Below are 21,344 nucleotides of genomic sequence, written 5' to 3' on the forward strand. Positions count from 1 at the left end.
CAATGAGGCGATTCCGCAATTGTGGTTGTGGACCATGCATTGTAAAGATTTCCAGCTCATCTAAAAATCCGACCGGGCCATCTTTGCTATAAGTGTGTCTGCAAGAAAAAGTAAGTTAACATAATCTTTCGTAAAGCACGACTCCAGTTGACCACCTAACTATAGCACACTAACCTTTCGTTAGTTTAACCAGCCCTGCACTACATGGATTGGATGGTGCGACGAATACGCAGCCAACATAATTCACCGACAATTTGCCACATGACGAAGAACCTGAACGTGGCAGTCGCATGGCTGAGGTGACAACCCTTCGGGATGAAACAATCCCTGTTGTAATATGTATTCTACAATGAAAAATCAGAGTTTCCTAACAATCCTTAAAAACCCTAACAATATGAATGTGAATCACAAGTTATACTACCAGCAAAAACTACGCAAGCAATTAATCCCACAATACAGAGATATACGTGAAAAATCCCAGAATGGGTAAAACCACGGAAATGAATCAAATCACTATAAACATTGTGTAGTTACAGATATACCTATCCAAACGATGTAAATCCTCAAAACGTTCTAAGTACCACCTGCCGAGTCACACGTATACCGCACCCAGTGATCTTGATTGCCAACGGCCTTGAATCCACAAGCCTTCCAATAGAACTAATAAAAATAGCTCTCAAAAATACCTGTTGCTTCGATATACCGCACACATCTCTTTTTCTCTTATCATACGTGCCTACGGCACTATGCATTCCTGTTGGAAAGGGATGGCAGTTGTGTGATTTAGGTGAAAACCATAGGCACTTAACCGGGAAGTGAAAGGATGCACTACAGCCTTTGGATCAAATGAATCTAAGTCGTTCCAACAACTTGTCCTCACACCCTTCTGTTTTATAATAGAGATAATATATGTTGCTTGCCCCACGTTGCTTTTACTGCCTCTTTTCTTTTTATATGGCTGTGGTAAAACCCTAGGAATGAAAAGTCCATGTCCATAATTAGTCCTCTTGTGTTGACTTTTTTTTTTTTTACATTACTTCTCTCATTTAGAAGGCAGTAGATTCCGATTGATATCCAAATCAATTCCTCTATCGATCCGTCTTCACCAAAATTCATCTCGCTGTAGTTGATCCCTTTTTATCCAATTTGCTCACTCTCGATTACAAATAAATATGATTCCTTCCACTCTAATCCTATGCAGACTCACTAGCCTATAAAAAATAATTAATAAAATTACAACTCGATAAAAATTATGTGTTTTGTCAAACGGAATTGCCAATACATAGAGACTCCGGAATTTGGTCCTTACATACAAGTCGTTCAATTAATCCGTATGTAATATGCTTATGGTTTCTAATATCCAAGGACATTAACGAACTTGTGTATTGTTTTATGAGGTCTCTGACTAGGGTTAATGTAGTTTGTGTCGTATTTTTGTACTTGTAACTATGTCTGGAAAAGCTTCCTGTGGGTTCAGTGGAGGCAGCATCCGTACGACCACTTGGTTCAGCTTGACTTCCTTTTGTGGTTAGGGCAGGGGGGAAGAGGAATACATGGAGAGTGCAACCGCTCGTTCTGAGTGAAAGATGGCATAAAAGAGCGTAGAGGTCTTTATCAAGTGGTGTTCTAGTTGGCTACACCAATGGGAATTCTGAGGTCTCCCGAATCAACAGGGAACCATTTCAGCCAGCACCAAAGAGTATGGTAGAAGCTTGATCGCTTGTTCCTCTCGCTCTTTCTTCGGTGCTACCTTTACCTTCCTGGCGCTCCTTAGGTAAGAACATGTGTTATTACGAAGACTCTTAATGTGTGTTGGTTGAAATTATGAAAATGGTGATGTTATCTTGTTATGGTTCCTTGTGTTTTCTTTAAATTCGTCATTATTTGTAGCTGTAAGTTGTCTGAATTATACCCCATCCCTTATTACTAACGTGTGTTGTGCCTCATTTGTTGTCCAAAAATTGGAAGAAATGGTTTCACCTTGGAAGGGTTATAGTCCTAGGAAGAGGGGAGGAAGCTCAAGTGCTCCGAACCAACTTGCCCCGGCATATCCAAACATGAAACTTGACGTATCTGTGCCTCTGTGGCTGGTTCGGTATTTGTAGGACAATCCCAGGAAACTCGACGTGTTTGTGGACTTTCCAAATGACTACACGAGGATGAAGTTCATTCAATCTGGGCATGTGGCTGCTATGATAATGGCACAAGCGAAACCAAATCCTTACGGCATTCCCCCTCCTCTCGACCCATTCCCACCTGACTTCTATTAATTATGCACATGATATTTGTATGGTGACAATGTAGTGCGATTGTAGGCTATGCTTTAAGACTTCTGTTTTTCATGGGATTTGATGTATGCAGGGCCTTCTGCATCAATGCCTCTCTCTGGTGCATAGCTTCTCTAGTTTAAAGTTGACTTTTTGCTATTGCGAGGCCAACTAAGCAAAGGATGTTTTGGCCAAACACGCAGCGCTACAGCAGAATGGTTTTGTGGTATATAGTTTGCCCCCCCCCCCTAACTCTTTGACTCATATTTTGTTGTATGATAGTTGTAACATCGCTGCTGGTTTGAATTTCTTTCCATTTCTCTTAATCTATTACTTCCCTTAGCCAAACAAGTGTTTTTAGTGGGATTACCCGAGAACGAATTACCAAAAATCTTGGACTTGAGATTAGATTATGAATCTCTAAGGACTGTGTATCCACCATTTGAAATGCACAAAATGCCATTTTCCTACTCTACAGTTCCACTCACCTATCAGCATTCAACGCGTTACACTATGCAGACTTGCTGTAATCGAGGTTTTTATGTGTAGCTCCTGTTTTGGACCCCCTCGTCCCGTGCACTCCTGAAAAAAACGGAAATGCACTGTTAAGAATTTCTGGAATATTTTCTCAAAATTGACCCTATAAAAGTGTCTAAACCACTAAAACCAAATTATAGGAAAATGCACCATAAAACCCTATGAAAGTGCCTAAACATAAACCCTAGGGTACCCTATGAAAGTGCCTAAACATAAACCCTATGAAAATGTTTAAACCACTAAAACCCTATAATAGAAAAGTGCACCCTAAAATCCTATGAAAGTGCCTAAACCCTTTCATAGGGTTTAGTGAATTTTAATAGTATTTGAAAGGTAAAAGGGTAATTTTATCATGAGGTTGTACTTGGCCTTCTATATCACTTCCTTCACCATGGACCCCGACATATAATTCTGCTATCCTGACTTTTTGTCATATAACATCACATTTTTAGAATTAATACCTAATGAAATGGGTCAATTTGCAGAATAGTGATAGCTCTAATACCAAAAGGGTTAAGTTCAAAATCTTAATACTCACATTTGAAAACCGACTTGCAAGGATCAGTGGTCAAAAGCTTGTATTCGCATGATCAAGCTCTCACTAACCTGTTCGGCTAAATAAGCCAACTAGCTTATTTTTTTGTCCTTATTCAAATTTTTTTCGTATTTGTTAGTTTTTCGTCAATTTTTTTTGAGATTATTGCATCGTCATGACAAGAAGAATCTAAAAAGTAAAAAATTACGATCGAAATCTAATTTTTTGAATAAAGACAAAAATAAGCCAATGAGCCAATTTTTTCGTCTCATTAAAAAAATGGATTTCGATCATAATTTTTTACTTTTTAGATTCCTCTCGTCATGACGATGCAATAATCTCCAAAAAATTGACGAAAAACTAACAAATACGAAAAAAAATTGAATAAGGACAAAAAAATAAGCCAGTTCGGCTAAATAAGCCGAACGGGGTTATCTCAGAACAAATTGCACATTTTAAATCTTAGAAAACGCCAAACACAGATCCGTAGAAGTAGAAAAAAGAGAAATGAACAGCTCAACTGAACAAAACAAAGACAGAACAGAACAGCATGCACAGAAGTGATGCAAACCACACTAACCAGGCGAAGATTGTGTAAATACAAGGCCATAGCCAAGGGAAAAGAGACCATAAGTAGCAGAAATAACAACTTCTAGGGTATGGACGACGTTGTTGGCATTGAAGATGAGGCAGGAGGTTCCCTTTGGAGCTCCTTGACAACAGCAGCCAATGCCTCAGGATTTAGGCCCATATCACACAGGGCAATGAGGACAGAGAGGGTGTGACGATCAAGTCCAGTGTCAAGAATGTTCGACATGTGAAATGCTAGGTCTAGAGATTCTAGGGCAGTGCGTGCAGCCTCTGGATCCATGAGAAAAGACTTTAACAGTTGATTTCCGTCTGGAAGAAAAAGGTGTTCTAGTTTGGCACAACCTCACAATAAGAAACCTGAAAAATTAAAAATAAGAGAGGTCAAATCCAACATGCTGTATTATATGAAATTATAGGGAAGACAAAGCATGCAAGCATTATGGATCTTCACAGAAACACACAAAAGAAAGCTTTTATGGTCATTGGACACAACCATTGTATGACAAATTACTGCAGAAGCAATGAAAAATGAAACATATTTGCCTATGAGCTCGTTGTAGTTAACAGAATACAATATTGCAATGCACCAAGACTCTTGTAGTAACTCAGACAAAAAGTTCAACCACCATTGAATATTCACATAGATGGTGCCAAACTTGCACAATGGGCGTAGCGAAGAAAAATATTAAGGAAATTGCTAAAAGTTTCTTGCAGCTGGGCAAGTGGAGTGGTAGCCTAGTGGTAAGTATCATATACTCCCATGCATTTGACAGGGGTTCAAGCCTTACTAACAACAATACTGACTTTCATCAAGGAAAAAAGAAGTTTCATGCTGCCAAAATTTCCAGTAGTTGAAGGGCTTTCGAGTAACTTTTTGGGAGGCATATGCCTTAAGAGAGTGTTGTATCTGCCGTTGTTTTCGTTATAAAATACAAGGAATATATGTATAAAGAAAGAGAATAACAGAATTAATGAAAAGGGCAATAACAGGGAAAATGAGAAAAAGTTACATGAAGGAAAATTCACCCATTAAAAGAAAAATTACATGCTCAACTGAAAAGGGAAATTTGAGAGAAATTTTGATAAGGAAAGCGCATAAACATATGACAATGAATCCTAAATTTCTAATAAAGCTTCTATACAAACACCAGAGCTTGTCCTACATTGTTCAATTATAACTCCAATCTAATATAAGATCCTGGACAACCCCTCCATAAATTGACAATTGCCTTTGAGTATGATGGTTTACAACAAGGAACATACATTCTCATTTCTCAATATCATCAACCAAGTATGTTCTCCTTGCAAGATGTTTTCCATTAACTCCTAAAACTCCACATTCTTCATGTTTGCATATAAGACAGATCAGATAGAACAGGTATGATGAGAAAGACTAGAAACTACTCCTGGCAGAAAAATGGCACTACAGAGGATGTGATCCTAGATTCCTAGACAGCGAAGTCCTTTTCCTTGGAGATAAAACTTCTCCCTAATTCTACTTTGTGGTTTCTCCCACATTTATTTCCCTAAAAAGCCTTCCTTGCCTTGGGATGACTCCCAAGGGGTTTTCTACGTTTGGAACAGGCACAGTGAATCTCCATAAGTTTACTTTGAGGTTTCTCCCACATTTATTTTCCTTGGTTTGGACTATCAGCTTTCCCCTCCTAACCGGCCTGCCGCAGTTTGATCCCCAAGGGGTTTCCTATGTGTGGAACAAGTAAAGCGAATTTTTTTCTGGCCGACCTAGATTTTCCCAAAATAAGCGGGATATGACAGAATAGATTATACTTGAACGAATAAAGTGCGGTAAGTCGGTAACCATTAAAATCCTTATTAGGAGGCCCACTGCACCCATGACCCATGTCACGCCCTCGTTTTTTTTTTAAAAAACAAAAACAAAAACAATGCAAGTTTCATAAATAACGTCTCCACATTATCCGTACATAATTACCCAAAAGATTTCCCTTATATGTTCCATAAACTGTCATAGTTACAAAGGGTACATAGCCGGCACCATGGCCTCAGGCACTATAACCAAACGAAAGAGTGAATTAAGTTATGAGTTTTACAATCATACTAAGGCTGCAAGGGCCAATAAAATTAAAGTTTGTTCCCAAAAGATGATGATCGAGTAATTCCTCATGCAAGCTTTCAAAATAATTGCTTCATGTCAGGCATGCAAAGCACCCACATCAATGCCTTTGATTTGCACCTGAAAAATGAAGGGTTGAGCATTCACTTGCCCAATAGGAAAATCTCCAATAACCCTACATGCATATGAGATGGTGCATACGAAGGCAATTTAATAAACTCAACGATGAATGATATTGCTTAGAAAAAAGAGTGTGTCCGACCTCTTCATTTAATCTACCTCATAACCCACTCACACACAAACACACACTTCCTCCTCACTATCTGCCTCAAGCTACTTTGTCATTTTAAGAAAAACATAGTCTTCACACCCTTACAACGAAAGTATCATTATCTCATATAAATAATAGTTATGAACTTATGAACGTCTCTAGTAATATCCATTGATTCGTGTCCGAATAGCCATAGATTGAGGCACCGAGTGCTTTATTGTTTCCTCAAAATTTCCAAGGTCTGACCAAAAAAAAAAAGGTTCACTGGTTCCCATTTCGATTTCTCATTTTAACCAATATTAGGGTCATCACGGCCTCTCCCGAGTCTTTTCCCATTTCAACATACGTCTGACACATGCGTGATCCCAACCACACGATATTAACTATAATGGATTCGACAAACAAACAATAACGAGGATAACGGCCAATCCCGTCCACTTATTCACATCACCATAATAAACTCAACAACTATCATACATCAATACCACAAATGCCCGCAAAAGCATAAAAGTCCTCATATTCGCAGCTACCGTATCATCGATTAGACTATAACATCACCGCGTATCATAAATGCATAACAAAGCTTCACCTCATGAATACATATAAAAACAAGTTGACTAATTCCCTTAGTAACAAACAATACGACCATAAATCCCAAAGTTAACAATCTACTACAGTGATTAGAGTAGGAATAAGAAACTAGATTCTTATTAGAAGCCCGATGTAAATTCGATTTAATTTCCCAAGTCTTATCCCATTCCAAGACAGTAAAGACTCTGAGTGTCCCTAGAGTATTGTTCGTATGGGTTTCGCAGTGTAGAGGATTAAGTTAGAGGTGTCAAGAACGCATTAAAAAGGATCGGAGGTGGTTCGGAACGAACAAAGGGCAAAGGAACAATCAAAAACTGCCCAGAAAAAGGTCAGGTATCGATACCCTATACTTGGGTATTGATACTCCAAGTCCAAAATTCCAGATTCAATACTGGTATCGATACCCTTCATCATGGTATCGATACCACGAGCACAAACAACGTTTCCTGCAGCTTTTTGATAGGTTTCGGACCAATCAACAGGACGAACGATCATCTACTCAACTGAGGTTAACTACAGCTCTTACACGTTCCTTCATCACTAAACTTCGCCACCAAAACCCCTCTATCACATCACAAACTCAACACATCAGAGTGTACCAAAATCACATCTAGGTTTCGGCCCTTATTCATGGAACGAGAATTTAAAGAAGGATTAAACGTAAACATCAACACATAGATATATAGAGGGAGAGGAGAAATCCCTACCGAAAGGGTTTGAGCAAAACCCCCGAAAGATTAATCAAGCCCTAGCCTCCAAAACTTCAAAATCAACCGAAATACGCATCCTCCAAGCGAAACCCACGAAATTCAAGGCTTGAACCCCGTGCGGAAGACGAATTGGAGGTTGGTTTGTGTAGGTTTTGATTGGTTTTGGTGGATTTTTGGTTGAGAGAGTGAGAGAGAGAGAATTTCGGGAGAGAGTAGAGAGATAGCCGAATGAGAGAGTGAGAAAAGGGGTGTGCTGTGTCGAGGGAAGAGAGAGTGAGAAATGGGAAGATAATTTCCTGCATACACACACTCACACACATATGCACACACATCACTTATTATTGCACAAATGCCCCACATCATCGCACTCCTCACATTTAACCCCAAAATCAATAATCACGACACCTCTCACATTTAATCCATATTCTAATCATTTTTACAAAACGCCGAATTTTTTTAAAAAAAATAAGGGCCTCTACAACCCACCTCGTAAGGAAATGAAAGAATAAAAATTATGTACTCAAATAACCCATATAGAGCTGCAAACGAGCCACTAGCCAAGCAAGCAATAAAAAGTGTTCAAGCTCAACTTGATGAAAACAGGTGCTCTTTGAGCTTAGAGAATATAGGTTAGCTCAGCTAATCTGGTGCTTGAGGAAATCGAGCTCAAGTTGATATAACTCATTTATGTTATGAGCCTATGGCTCAAGCTTGAGCTAGGTGAAATGTAAGAATACGATTAAGCCTAGTCTAACAAACTACAGCAACAAACTTCAATTTTTTCCGATGTCGGTGGCTCGAATAGACTAGTTATAGACATTCCAACTTCAAGCCCAATTGCCATAGGGTCATTGTGATTTCAAAAAAATTGATTTGGTATAATCTACGTAGCCTGATTTCATTGATTTCGAACGATTGATACGAAAGAAAATGGCTCATGCATAATGGTTTTCGAAGTGTCCACCCATTGCGCTGAAACCATAGATACATGGATATGGAGCCGCACGTATATATACCTAAAACGATAAATACACGTTTGGAGAGGAAGAGAGTACCAAATTCGTGCCCTAATCGACAAGGACTTCAGCCGATCGAATCCTAACTGCGTGCAACACACAAAGAGAGAGAAGCCTTAACTTTGTACCTCAGAGAGAGAGAGAGAGAGAGAGAATTTAGTGACCTACGTTCTTTGATATGAGAAACGGAGAAGAAGAGAAATGTGAAACTGGAACACGAAGCCGACAAATGTGTAAAAATTTGGATAAAAACTTGATTTGTTATTGTGGATTCTAATGGGTAAACTCAAACCCAAGCACTAATTTAAGTAAAAATTTCATTAATGGCAATATTGTAAGAGCATCTGCAATGGTAATAATCAAATCAATAACCAAAATATGTCACTTCAGTATTCGATTATCCATTTAGCTCATAATCAAACTTAACAATCTCTACATCCACATTGGTTATTTTTGCATCTCTAAGAGCATCTCCACCCCTTATTCCAATCTTGACTCAAACTCAAATTTGAGTAAAAATTACCCAAAACCCTCCTCACTCCTTACCCAAACTTATACCAAATTTGATTTTTACTCAAATTTGGTTAAAACTCAAACCATTACTCAAATTTTTTAAGGCAAATTTCACAACTTTAAATTTGCAACTTTGCCATTAATGAAGTTTTTACTCAAATGTGTGCAGATTTTGTGCTTGAGTTTGAATTTACCTATTGGAGCACACAATACCAAATAAAGTTTTTACTCATATTTTTATTCAAATTTGAGTAACGAGTGGAGATGCCCTAACCAAAAAAACCCCACAATATACAATGCACATTTGTCCAATCGCAAACGAGTTCCAATCATGCACCCTACCATACCAAATTATTCGTCTCGATGAGACGATTCCAATATTGGGTGTTTTTGAGTTATTGAGTTTTGGTTATTGGTAAAAGTTGTTAAGTTTAGTTATAAAATGAGTGAAATTTGGTTATTTGCTAAAATACTTGTAATTTTGTTTATTACAACGTTGGGTGTTTTTTGAGCATTGTTGTTAAATTTGTTTGTTCACACCATTTGCTTATTATGATGGGGATGCTCTAAGGCTAATGATTTTGCTACTCATCTATTTGTTAATGTCACTCCCATTTTTGTTTTTATTAGGTGAATTTACTAAAACACCCTTACACTTTATGATGCTAGCTTTTTCTCACTTTTCAAATGCAATGGTGTTTTAGTAAATTTACCCTAATAAAAACAAAAAGGAGAGTGGCATTAAAAAATAGGGAAGTAGCAAAATCATTAGCCTATTGTAAATTAAAGGTGTGAAATTTGCCTTTAAAATTTTGAGTAAGGGTTTGAGTCTAACCATATTTGAGTAAAGGTATAGGTATGGGTAAGGAGTGGAGGAGGATTTTTGGTGATTTTTACTCAAATTTGAGTTTAAGTTAAGATTTGAGTAAGGAGTGGAGATGCTCTAAAGAAAGAAAAACGTGTTTCATTTTAAATTGGAAAAATAATTTTGGCACTCAATTTTTTCATGATGGCACTCCAAAATTTTTCTTTTAGTATATCTTGCTATATATAATGTTTACACTAAAAGATAAATTTTGGAGTGTCCTAATCAAAAATTGGAGTGCCAAAATCATTTGCTTTTAAATTGCGAGCGGAGAACGTAGGTCACGAAATGGGTAACGCTAAAGAAACCGATGGGAGCCACCGACCACGGCTACAGACGGCACGCGGAGCTCACTTCGGACCCCGTACAGATGATCCGAGTCGTTCAAAAAAATTAAAAAAAATTTAGAGTGGGCCTACAAGAGCTCAGTTCCATCCGATGTGTGTAGGTGCTTGATCCAATCATCCCATGAAGGTGAACCCCAAGTACATATACTTTTGTTCAGTACTGTTAGGAAAAAACTGAACCCAAGTATCTACTCTCATTACAACTAGTGGAACTCCAACTTCCCTCCTTGCCGGACCTTCCTCCCACCCACCACACCACCAATGGCCTACAAAAATAGATAAAGATCTCGGTTATCTTGTGTGATCTTTCACTTTTAATCTCGCATTCAAAACCGTGGTCTATCAAGGTGTAACTAAAAGTCCATATCTTTTAACCACGGGACAAAAATTGTGATTAAAACTCATTAAAACCATGACTATAAAAGTAAAAATTATGATTAAAAATAACAAAACCGTGACCTTTAACAGCTTAATATCTCAGTTTTATTATAAAACCAAGGTTAATAGTAGCATTTTCCATTTTTTTCTCTTAATGGGTTTTGAATCCAAGTCTCTTGAGTTTTGCATAGAAACTTCAACCAACTACACCACTCACTTTTTAATATATAATGGAAATATTTAATTTAATATATAACATATGCGTCTAACATTAAAATATATTTTAAACGTTATTTTGAACCTTTAAATATTAAAATCAGCAATTTTGATAAACATGAAAGTTGTAGCCCTTTGTGTTATTGTTCAAACCCAATTTGAATTCTGTCAATCAGAGTTACAAGCAAAGAGTTATACTCGAAATACATTTGGCGTTGAAATGCAACCTTCATACATTTTGCTACAAAAGGTACCCATTTGACGACGAAATATATTTTCATCGCCAAAAGTGCCCCATTTGGCGACGAAATATTATTTGTAGAAAGGTTGAGAGTGAGAGAGACGAACGAGAACGGAGGACAGAATATTAGAAGTCAATTGTGACATTTATTTAGGGGTATCGCGCGGAGTTGATTAAGGGCTAAGCGGTTTTCAACTTTTCATATATAAGAGTTTTCATTTCAGTCCAAATAAAAAAATGTGATGTATTCTCTATTTACGATCTCAGTTTCTAGATGACTGAGATTAAAAGTTCTTTTTATCTCGATTTTTTCCGAAACGAGATATATTCTTTCATATATAATCTCAGTTTTTCGAAAATGAGATCTATTCTTTAAGTTACAATCTCACTTTTAGATTACTAAGATTAAAAAAACTTTCCATCTCGATTTTTTCCGAAACGAGATATATTCTTTTATATATAATCTCAGTTTTTTGAAAATGAGATCTATTCTTTAAGTTACAGTCTCACTTTTTATAAAACTGAGATTAAAATTTTTTTTCATCTCAGTTTTTTCGTATAACTGAGATTAAAATTGTAGTCCATTACATTTTATTACGCTATTACAAAAAGTGAGATCTTCTTATTTTTTGAACCGTGATCTTTATACCATTTTGTAGTAGTGTTTGCACAAATATCAAAAATTATCATCCAAAGGGAGTAAAATTTACAGTGTTCATTAGCATTTTTACCTATTAGTTGGTGTACTTGCTCTAAGGTTCCCAGAAGGTGATTATTACACACATTTTACTTACACACATGACACATCATGGCATTTTGAAAAGCTACAAATAAAAACACTTCTGGCATAATTCCTCAGACCAATACATTACGCATATGGACAATAAATTTTACCACTTCCTCAAGGAATGATATGACTAAAAATAATTATTCTTGCTACTTTTACTTTTACTTTATTTTACTTGGAGACACCATAAATGATAGATTTTGCTCGGAAACGCAAGACTGAAGATGTTGAAGTTATTCCGATGGACTACGTGAACACAACCATATATGGAACGACTCGCGAAAGGGGACATCCGCTATTGATTTGTCATTGACATTGGAAACACCTTGAGAGCTTAGCCATGCTTGGCTTTTATTCGACAATGGCAATTTTGGCTTTCCTGTTTGCTTTTGAATCCTATGTGTTCTTATTTTAGTTTCATATGCTTGTTACGTTTCTTCTTCTTTTTGCATCGTTGGTGATCATCTTAGTGTCCTATGCCATGTTCGTACGTTGGTTAATTCTCCCCTAGCTACCATGTCTTTTCTTTTTCAAATAAATAAGTCGATACGTCAATTTACACTTCTATCATGATTTCTTTGCCTAAGTGTGTTACATTAAGTAAATTAAATTCTGTTTGTGTGACATACTCTTCACCAAAATGCTATGGGTTCCGATCGACCCATATGTACAGATTATCTAAAGACGGAGTGTGAGACTTACTAAAGAGTACCACACATATTATTTAAGCTGTTCAATAATTTTAAAATACTTTTTGAATAGCATCGTAAAATATCAACTTGATTGAATACCTACAAGTGCTTCCTCCGACATTTCAAATTTTCACTCGTAAGGAATCTGAATTCCTAATGTAAACCTTGGTCAAACTGATAATTTTCCCTCCATCGCGTGACGATAAAACTAGGTAGCAAATTTTTTTGACTTTCCCAGATAAAATTTTTCTTGTTGACTTTTTCTTAATGCAAAAGAAAATTGAAAAGTTGATTCCTTGGAGGAGGAGGCAGTACGTAGCCCCTTTGGGCCAGCTCCGCCATGACGTAACCAACTCCCTCCTCATGCACAACATCCTATAAATATAACCATAATCCCGCCAATGTTAATTTGTACAAGAGCAATCTTCTCTCTCTCTCTCTCTCTCTCTCTCTCTCTCTCACACACACACACACACAGTAAAGATGGCCTTATCACAGGAGCAAGATGACCAAACCCAGAAAGCACTTGGATGGGCAGCAAGAGATTCCTCAGGGATACTTTCTCCTTTCCATTTTACTAGAAGGTATCCGTTGTTTTCCTCCTCCTCCTCCTCCTTTTTTTTTTTTTTCCCGTTTTTTTATCTTACCATGCTCTCCGCTATTTTCACATACTGAAAATTGATGCATCGATCACCATATATTTGGAAAGCAGTTATCTTATCCTTTTTGTCTTATCTCATTATATATAGGGCTATAGGTGACGATGACATTACAATGAAGGTCCTTTACTGTGGGATTTGTCATTCTGATTTACACATGACTAAAAATGAGTTTGGATTTTCTGTCTACCCTCTCGTTCCCGGGTAATGTTTCCAATTTCCTTAATACATCAATTTCCGTTTAACGTAATTACACGGAATGATAATACTATTTGTGTTGTTAATGAATGATTAGTCATAATTTTCTTTCTAACCATAGGCATGAGATTGTTGGTGTGGTGACTCAAGTAGGGTGCAAAGTACATAAATTCAAGGTGGGAGACAAAGCAGCCGTGGGGTGCTTCGTTGGCTCCTGCCGTACATGCAACAGCTGCCGGGATGACTTGGAAAACTATTGCCCTAAAGCCAATAGCACTTACACCTTTTTCGAAGGCCAACCAAAAAACTATGGTGGCTTTTCTGATATTTTTGTGGTTAACGAGCACTTTGCTGTCCGATTCCCTGACACTCTACCACCGGAAGGCGGTGCTCCTTTACTTTGTGCTGGAATTACTGTCTATAGCCCTATGAAGTACTTTGGACTCAGTGAGGCAGGGATGCATTTGGGAGTGGTTGGGCTTGGTGGACTCGGGCACTTGGCAGTGAAGTTTGCCAAGGCATTTGGGATGAAGGTGACTGTGATCAGTACGTCTCCGAACAAGAAAGAGGAAGCAATTGAGCAGTTTGGTGCCGACTCTTTTCTAGTTAGCCATGACACAGAACAAATGCAGGTGAGGCATTGTCATATCAGGATAATGATACTGGAATTTCTGTTTGACCGGAAAAAAAAATGATACTGACCTCGAAAAATTTCCAGAAAAAAATACTGACAAGGTGGTGTTGGCACCATTGATGCCAGCCCATTACCTTCTGGAAAAATTTGAGGAATTTTTTCTTGGTCTGCAGCATTAGCAGTCATATTATATTTTCACCTAGACTGTAATTTCGCAATAGATTCAAAGACTTTATATTGTTTACTTTGTGTAATGCAGGCTGCCACTAGCACGATGGATGGCATTATTGATACGGTCTCTGCACCGCATCCTCTGAACCCTTTGGTTGATCTTTTGAACTGTAATGGGAAGCTGATACTTTTAGGTGCACCAGATTTGCAGAAACCGGCAGAGCTGTCAATTTTCCCTTTGCTTGTTGGTAAGTTTGTAATCACATTCAATTTTGTTCCATTACTTCCTCTTAAATAAACCTTTCAACTTCCTTTCAAGTTTCAAGGGATTAATGACTTTGACTCTCAGAAATATCACTATTTCTTCTCCAGAGTATACAACTTAGTTGGAAGTAAGTCAATTATGGAATTTGCATTGCAGGGAGGAAGCTTATTGCTGGAAGCGCTGCAGGAGGGTTGAAGGAGACGCAAGAAATGTTAGATTTTGCTGGGAAGCACAACATTACTGCAGATGTTGAAGTTATTCAGATGGACTATGTGAACACAGCCATGAAAAGACTCGCAAAAGGGGACATCCGTTATCGATTTGTCATTGACATAGGAAACACCTTGAGAGCTTAGCCATACTTAGTTTTCTTTGACTTGAATGAAGATTTGCCTTACCTATATTGTCAGAGTGTGGCTTGTTTTGTTTTCATTTCTTTTCTTTGATTGGTTGGTTTTTGTTCCTTTTCATTGTTGGTGATAATCATATATAGTGTGTTATTCGTTTTATTGTCTAATTTATTTCTGCCATGTATTTCTCATTGAATAATCTTAACGTCTATTTTGTGTTCTTCATTTTGTTATGCTTTCCCTGCCTTTCAAGCCGTGGCCCTAGTGTGTCCATGTAATATTATTTGGGTGGCTAGTCAGTCTTTCCATCTGATCATTCTCAGTTTTTGCGCTTCAAATTGACAGGTTTCAGTTGCATGATTCTGTATGAAATTTTGTGCAGTAAATTGTATTTCTGTCGCATTACTCTTGATACAGTTGTAGACTACTAAGCAAGATGGAAATGATAATTTTAATTTACCCAAAAAATATGATAATTTTGTGTCTTTTTCAGGTTTTATCTTTTCTTCCAATTAATGCACAAATGAATGAGGAACATGAGGTGGGAAAAAAATGATGTTACTTAAAGATTGCTTGGCAAGAATTGCATAAAAGACATAACTTCTCTTCTGACTTCATCTCTTCTCAGCTTCCCAGTTGTTGTCATCGGAAACTGCTTCCTCCATACAATAAATATTTTCGGTATTTTAAACCTGAAAGGAGAAAAGGTGTAGAACGATATAAATCCAATACTCGAACTTGCATTGTCCTCAGATCGACAGAGAAATGAACGATGAAACGTGTGAGGCATGATTTAAGATTGAGAAGTACCTAGTTAAATGTTTTTCCCTACAGAGCTGCAGGAGGATGTCACCAGATAATATCCTGCTCTTGTTTTCTGTTAAGGGATCAAAACATGAATCAGACCATCTCCAATTGTCTCTCAATTGAACACAAGCAACAACCATCTCTGTCAAGCGAGTGTCCGGAAGTCCAACCACAACAATTCCAGAAACTCCCGGATGTTGTGATAGGATAGCCTCCACCTGAGCAACCAAGAAAGTAGAAAAGTTTAGAACTAATAACACATGAACCGATTCCCGAAAAAATTTGGACTTGACATTATACAAGTTAATTTCTTTTTTACAGGTTTGCGTCAAAAAGTAATGAAAAACATGTATATAAAGTGTTTGCAATTGGGTTTGGATATGTGTTGTGTAAGGAATTTGCGATGGCAACATGAAACATATGACAACCAAACAAGAACTTTGTTGTTTTCCATTTCCCCTGCCCCTCCTTTGCACAATTTGACATTTGTAGTCCTTGACACACAATTTTAGAAATAAAGGGGTAGCTTAGAAAATGTGCATCAATAACCACGTAAAATGGCGTGTAGGAGGATACAAGGGAAGTAGGAAAATGACCACCCTTGTTTCTACTCATCAACACAATGTAAGGCTTGCCAAATCATTGATCTGTCCTTTTTCTTCATAACCAAACGAGAAAATCTTAGATGAAAGCATGATTTACAGTTTGTTAATCATCTTTAGTAACAAGAGCACAGAGGACTATGATATTCCTGCACTTACCTCTTCAGGATAGACATTTTCCCCACCAGTTTTGATTCGACCCTTTGAACGCCCAACTAGCCACACATTGCCACAGTCATCCATGGTTCCTATGTCACCGGTGTCAAGCCAATCTTCATCACTGGTATTGGACGCCTTTGTGGCAATTTGGCCCCAGTATCCAACCATTACATGGGGCCCCCTAGTTAATATCCTCCCAAAACGGGAAGAATCTTCTGAAATAATCTTTAGTTCTATGTGGGGTGCTGGTTTGCCAACACACACTGCCCCTGGTTGTTGAACCAAACTGTAGTTTAGGTCTCCAGTTATGTGAGACAAGTGACTCAAGGTGTCCTTTGTTGGATCGTAGAGGGTCAAGAAGGTCAGTGAAGAGCATGTCTCCGTCATTCCTTCAGAGTATTGGAAGTAAAGATTAGAAGAATGCAAAATATGACATGTTAAGATGCTGTGGGAAGGAAACAAGGGGCACTTTAGAGCTTTCCTATAAAAGTAACCAAGTGTATCAACGTGTTTGTATTGGTGTAAAGTGGTTTTTCCATGCAATCAACAATGTGGATCCAAGTGCTTTGGTTACTGATAACCTCATGTCTAGCCAGCTCAATGATTCAAAGCCTTATCCAAACATGTGAATCACAGCTATGAATTTTAAGAATCAAAAAGAAGAGAAAAGGAAAGGAAAGAGACACGGGAGGATTTATCATAATGGAGAGCTTCCACATGGAGCCACAAACCTAGTTTTAGCAAAACATGATAGTGACGATGATGTCAGATAAAACAGAGTTCCAGGGATTTGAAGTACACACTATTCTCAAATGAACACCTATTTGTGCGGTATGGACCAACGTTACCATTATTGTGATGTAAAGAAGCATTCTTCTATACAATATTTAAAGGTTCATGCGCAGAGGGAGACACAAACCATAAGCTGAAAGAAGCTTGGCTCTTGGGAAAAATTTGGTGGCATCCTTGACCAGCTCAACTGGGAGACCCCCGCCTCCATTTAAAATCTTCCTCACACTTTCTTTCCCTCTCCATGCCTCCTTAGTCCTGAAAATTTTCTAAGCCTGAATAGAAAAGAGTATCTAAAACACAACCTACTCACCATTGCATATGCGCCTGAAAACATGAATTGAAAAAGGTGGTGACAGCAAAACACAAATACAATGGTGGATTCCTTTACAGTTCACTGCGTTCAAAATTGCAATGAATTGTTAGTACTTCTTTTAATGGAAACAAACAATATATGTTGTGTAAAAGTATATTCCAAGCAAGGCACAATCATTTAGTCAATTAGAACAATTTTTGCTAGGGTGACTATGACCCTAATATGTATGGTGATCCAAAAGACTGTCTTGGCTCCGGAATAATTTTTTTACGGGGAAAAATTTGAGAGAGAGAATGCTATTCTCGGAAATCATCAATCTTTTGCAGATTTTAATGCTTACCTGATTAAGGAAATAATGTCAGACATCATTGCAGGAACAGTGATAAAAGAAGTCACATGGAGGTGCTCTATGGCTGCAATTGCTGATTTAGCTTCAAATTTGGGTATCAAAATATGGCAACCTCCTGCCATTAATATGGCCATAGCTGAAGATATTCCACCTATGTGGCATAATGGAGCAGTATGCAAATAAACCTGCAAGAAACCCACACAACGGATTACTCTTCATAGAGCTATGCACTACCAACGCCCTGGAAGTGATTTTTCATTTTAAGTGCATTCCCAATGTAGTTGTTCCAGGAAAAAAAGACATACATCGTCCTCACCATAACCAACTATGGCAATTTTCGCTAGGGATTGCACGACCAAAGATGAATGGCTTATAGTAGCTCCCTTTGGCCTTCCTGTGGTTCCTGTCACAAAAACATAACCAAATTGAAATACTTATGGACCAGAAAGATACGTGAGTGAACTAAACTATCTTCAGTGGCAAAGTGAATGACAAACAATTAGGAATTTTGTCTCACAAAAACATATTCCCATTTATTATCTTGTTACAGATTTCCTGAATGGTAACTTCATGCTTGTCTTCTCTGAAAGTGATTTCTAGAAGGCACTAATAACTGTTGCAGTTTGCAGAACTTAGACGTGGCAATTCGAACAAAATGAAGGGGAAATATCCAAAGCATCGAAGCTGGAATACCATTTGAATGCTAATCAAATTCAACTATTCCTGTTTCTCAAGCTTCTAGCAAGCAGCACCTACTTTTAGCGCAACACAAAACAGTTTCTGATCAGCAACCATCTGTAGAATACGAGTTTTGGTGACCAGGTTTATGGGCTATCATTACACTCATCTCAGATATGAATGTTGGTGCCTTCATCTATTTATAATCAGCTTCTGTGAGCAACCTCTGCTGTTATTACTTGCAAGTCCTCCTAAACAACATTTGGACAGCAGCAACTGGCTTCAAAACTAATTATGAATAAAACAAGGTAAAAGAAAAGCTTTCCATTTTTGAAACAGGTGCTTCATTTTCATCTTAACACGTGTGGCCTAAATGAAAACATGCAAAATGGTAGAAGTGTTCTGATACACTAGTTTGCAAAATCTCAAAATAGGGAGTGGGATTTCCACACAGTCCTTGATACATTCTTTCAACTATGTTCCATATCCTCTCAAAATCATTGCACTTACCATTAGAACCAACCATCCATTGGATCTTACAAAGTTCAAAACATGCCGAATTTATACCTGAGGTGAAGCATATTATAGCAGCACCGTCAGTCGCCGTGAAGTAGTTCAATGGTTGAGATCTTAAAGCAGGCTTTTTAAGTGTTTCAACATTCAATTCTGCAAGACAAAGAGGAAACAGCCATATCATGACATTTAACCAAGGAACAAGAACGTAGTAATATCCTTTATGTTCGATGCTATATTAATAATATCCAGATGTCAAAGCATTCAGGTACCAAATTGTTTGCTGCTGCAATCTGAAGGGTAGTTCATGTAAACAAGCCATCTCAGATAAGGCATGCCATCTATCTGAAATTTTGAATACCAGTACGTAGAGCACTCGTCCGTTACCAGCATTACAGGCCTAACATCATCCATTGCACACCTTGCATCCTCCAAGCTCTGCAAAGTCGATAAATGTTATCATACAATGTCATGCACTTTTATTTAACACAATACGCCATCTACATGTAAGAAAGTTGCAATTTGGATATGATGGAGTCGAACGGGGTTGTTTAAGAGAGGAAATTGAGACAATGAATTAATTTGCAGAGTAGCTACTCGCTAGGTACTTTTGGCTGGATTTCTTTACTGGCTGTTTTCATGGCATGCAGGAACCAAGTTGGTCAGAATTGGAATTTGAGTAAAATTACCCCCACATCGACAAATTATATTAAGGCAAATTAATAAGCATGTCTAGGTAATAAAATCAGAAATGCCCAAAGAAAAAACACCCATACAGTAAAAAGGCCTGCGGATGTTTTGAAATGACAAACATACCCATCTGTAGTTGAGAGGAGCGGCTATACCTCCAACAAATGCAACAGCCAGCAACCACTCCAGGTACAAATCACTGACCACAAAACCCAACCAACATAAGCACACTCCCAAAACCACTAATAACCCTAAATTCCGCACAATCACTTATATATATGAGTATATACACAATTACGCATGATCCCATAGTTTCCTATATTGATCATCATTATTAGCAGGTCAATTACTAATCAAAATGCCCTCTTTTTTCCTCATTAAGTTCAAAATGCTTTCTAAAGTTTCCAGTGTCAGAGCGGGACATGTTTCATCCCCATTTCAGAAAAATTACAATCCGTGTTCAATGATAACTGACCCAAACAAAAGGATCCAAAAGAGGCTACACACGACAGACCTCAAATGCAGCTGTGTAAAGATGTTAAGGAATCTAATCTCCCATTTCTTGGGTTTGAAATAAAGGATTATGTTGGGACATCTCCATCTTATAACGTTAACATATATGGGTGAAAGTTTCATCAATAGATGAGCAGAGAGGAACCTGTTGAGTGCACAGAGGGCGACAACGTCGCCCTTCTGGAGGCCCAGTTCGAGCAGCCCACCAGCAAGGCCCAAGACTCCCTCAACAAATTGCTCGCCGGTTTTCCGTCGGTCCCCGGCGATCGTGACCGGAGAATTGAGACGGACGGTAGCGAGGCGGCTCAGGCACTGGCAAATGTGGGCGCCTGAGAAGTTGCTCATATCTGCGTATGGCTAACTGGAAAATCGTGTACTCTCTCTCTCTCTCTCTGATTTTGAAACAGAGGGAGGCTCCTCGAAAGGGAGGTCTCGATATCTTATCTTATCTTTATGGATAATAGAGATATTTTTTAGACAGAAGCCGATTGGAAAGTCGTTAATTCCGTTACAGTACATGCGCCCCTGGATTATACAAACTCACAACCAAGGGCGGCTCTACTCTCTTGGTACTTGTTTGTAATTTTTAAATTTAAAAATAATAAGTTTATTGAAATAAAAAATATGTAATATCGATCTAATTTTATAAATTTCGATGAGATCTATCAAATTCTGTTAAAAAATTGAAAAATTATTTTTTAAACCCATTATTTTTTAGCTTGAAAATATGTCCTTATTTTTTAAGTACTTATTTTAAAATGCGGAATGGGGAGCCGGCTCTACTCTCCCCTTTTATATTCTCTCACAACCAAGGTGCCCAAACAGTGGCACCTCCAAGCCAAATCCTGACTCTGCCCGGGATTAATCATTAACAGTCTTGATTCATGAGTACTTTTTACATCTTTACACTCCACACATTTCAAATATCAATTTTATTGTAATGCCCCAAAAATTCGGCTTGTTAAGAAATTGATTTATAATTATAATAAGAAAAAAGCTAAT

General features: G+C 37.8%; 2 protein-coding genes and 1 long non-coding RNA gene across 4 annotated transcripts; 1 reads left to right on the forward strand and 2 right to left on the reverse strand.

Moving 5' to 3' along the window:
* Nucleotides 1-5,823: 5,823 nt before the first annotated feature.
* Nucleotides 5,824-7,913, reverse strand: LOC131312940 (uncharacterized). The gene is made up of 2 exons (XR_009196018.1): nt 7,592-7,913; nt 5,824-6,142 (listed from the first exon to the last, which is right to left on the reverse strand). It is a non-coding gene; the product is annotated as an uncharacterized LOC131312940 (long non-coding RNA).
* A 5,014-nt stretch (nt 7,914-12,927) lies between these two features.
* On the forward strand, nt 12,928-15,076 carry LOC131312937 (probable mannitol dehydrogenase). The gene is made up of 5 exons (XM_058340969.1): nt 12,928-13,233; nt 13,399-13,512; nt 13,628-14,138; nt 14,400-14,559; nt 14,733-15,076. The coding sequence occupies exons 1-5, from the start codon at nt 13,133-13,135 to the stop codon at nt 14,930-14,932; spliced, it is 1,086 nt and encodes a 361-aa protein (XP_058196952.1). The 5' UTR covers nt 12,928-13,132; the 3' UTR covers nt 14,933-15,076.
* A 284-nt stretch (nt 15,077-15,360) lies between these two features.
* On the reverse strand, nt 15,361-20,797 carry LOC131312936 (2-succinylbenzoate--CoA ligase, chloroplastic/peroxisomal). 2 transcript variants are annotated; one of them, XM_058340968.1, is made up of 10 exons: nt 20,488-20,797; nt 19,956-20,028; nt 19,412-19,577; nt 19,194-19,292; nt 18,254-18,342; nt 17,940-18,133; nt 17,414-17,541; nt 16,495-16,883; nt 15,737-15,951; nt 15,361-15,618 (listed from the first exon to the last, which is right to left on the reverse strand). In XM_058340968.1, exons 1-10 carry the CDS (start codon nt 20,685-20,687, stop codon nt 15,489-15,491), a joined length of 1,683 nt encoding a protein of 560 aa, XP_058196951.1. In that variant the 5' UTR covers nt 20,688-20,797; the 3' UTR covers nt 15,361-15,488. The 2 variants fall into 2 exon arrangements, with proteins under 2 accessions (XP_058196951.1, XP_058196950.1); XM_058340967.1 differs by having other exon boundaries at nt 18,254-18,351; nt 20,488-20,795.
* Nucleotides 20,798-21,344: the final 547 nt, after the last annotated feature.

The sequence above is a fragment of the Rhododendron vialii genome, chromosome 13a, assembly GCF_030253575.1.
Source record: "Rhododendron vialii isolate Sample 1 chromosome 13a, ASM3025357v1".
In the NCBI taxonomy this organism is placed as follows: Eukaryota; Viridiplantae; Streptophyta; class Magnoliopsida; order Ericales; family Ericaceae; genus Rhododendron; species Rhododendron vialii.

Coding starts and splice junctions, on each gene's coding strand:
- LOC131312937 (XM_058340969.1), top strand. CDS start 13,133: ATGGCCTTATCACAGGAGCAAGATGACCAAACCCAGAAAGCACTTGGA. Junction 13,234..13,398: donor CCTTTCCATTTTACTAGAAG/GTATCCGTTGTT, acceptor CATTATATATAG/GGCTATAGGTGACGATGACA. Junction 13,513..13,627: donor GTCTACCCTCTCGTTCCCGG/GTAATGTTTCCA, acceptor TTCTAACCATAG/GCATGAGATTGTTGGTGTGG.
- LOC131312936 (XM_058340967.1), bottom strand. CDS start 20,687: ATGAGCAACTTCTCAGGCGCCCACATTTGCCAGTGCCTGAGCCGCCTC. Junction 18,352..19,193: donor TATAATATGCTTCACCTCAG/GTATAAATTCGG, acceptor TTTTTGTGACAG/GAACCACAGGAAGGCCAAAG. Junction 15,619..15,736: donor AGGGAAAAACATTTAACTAG/GTACTTCTCAAT, acceptor TTCTCCTTTCAG/GTTTAAAATACCGAAAATAT.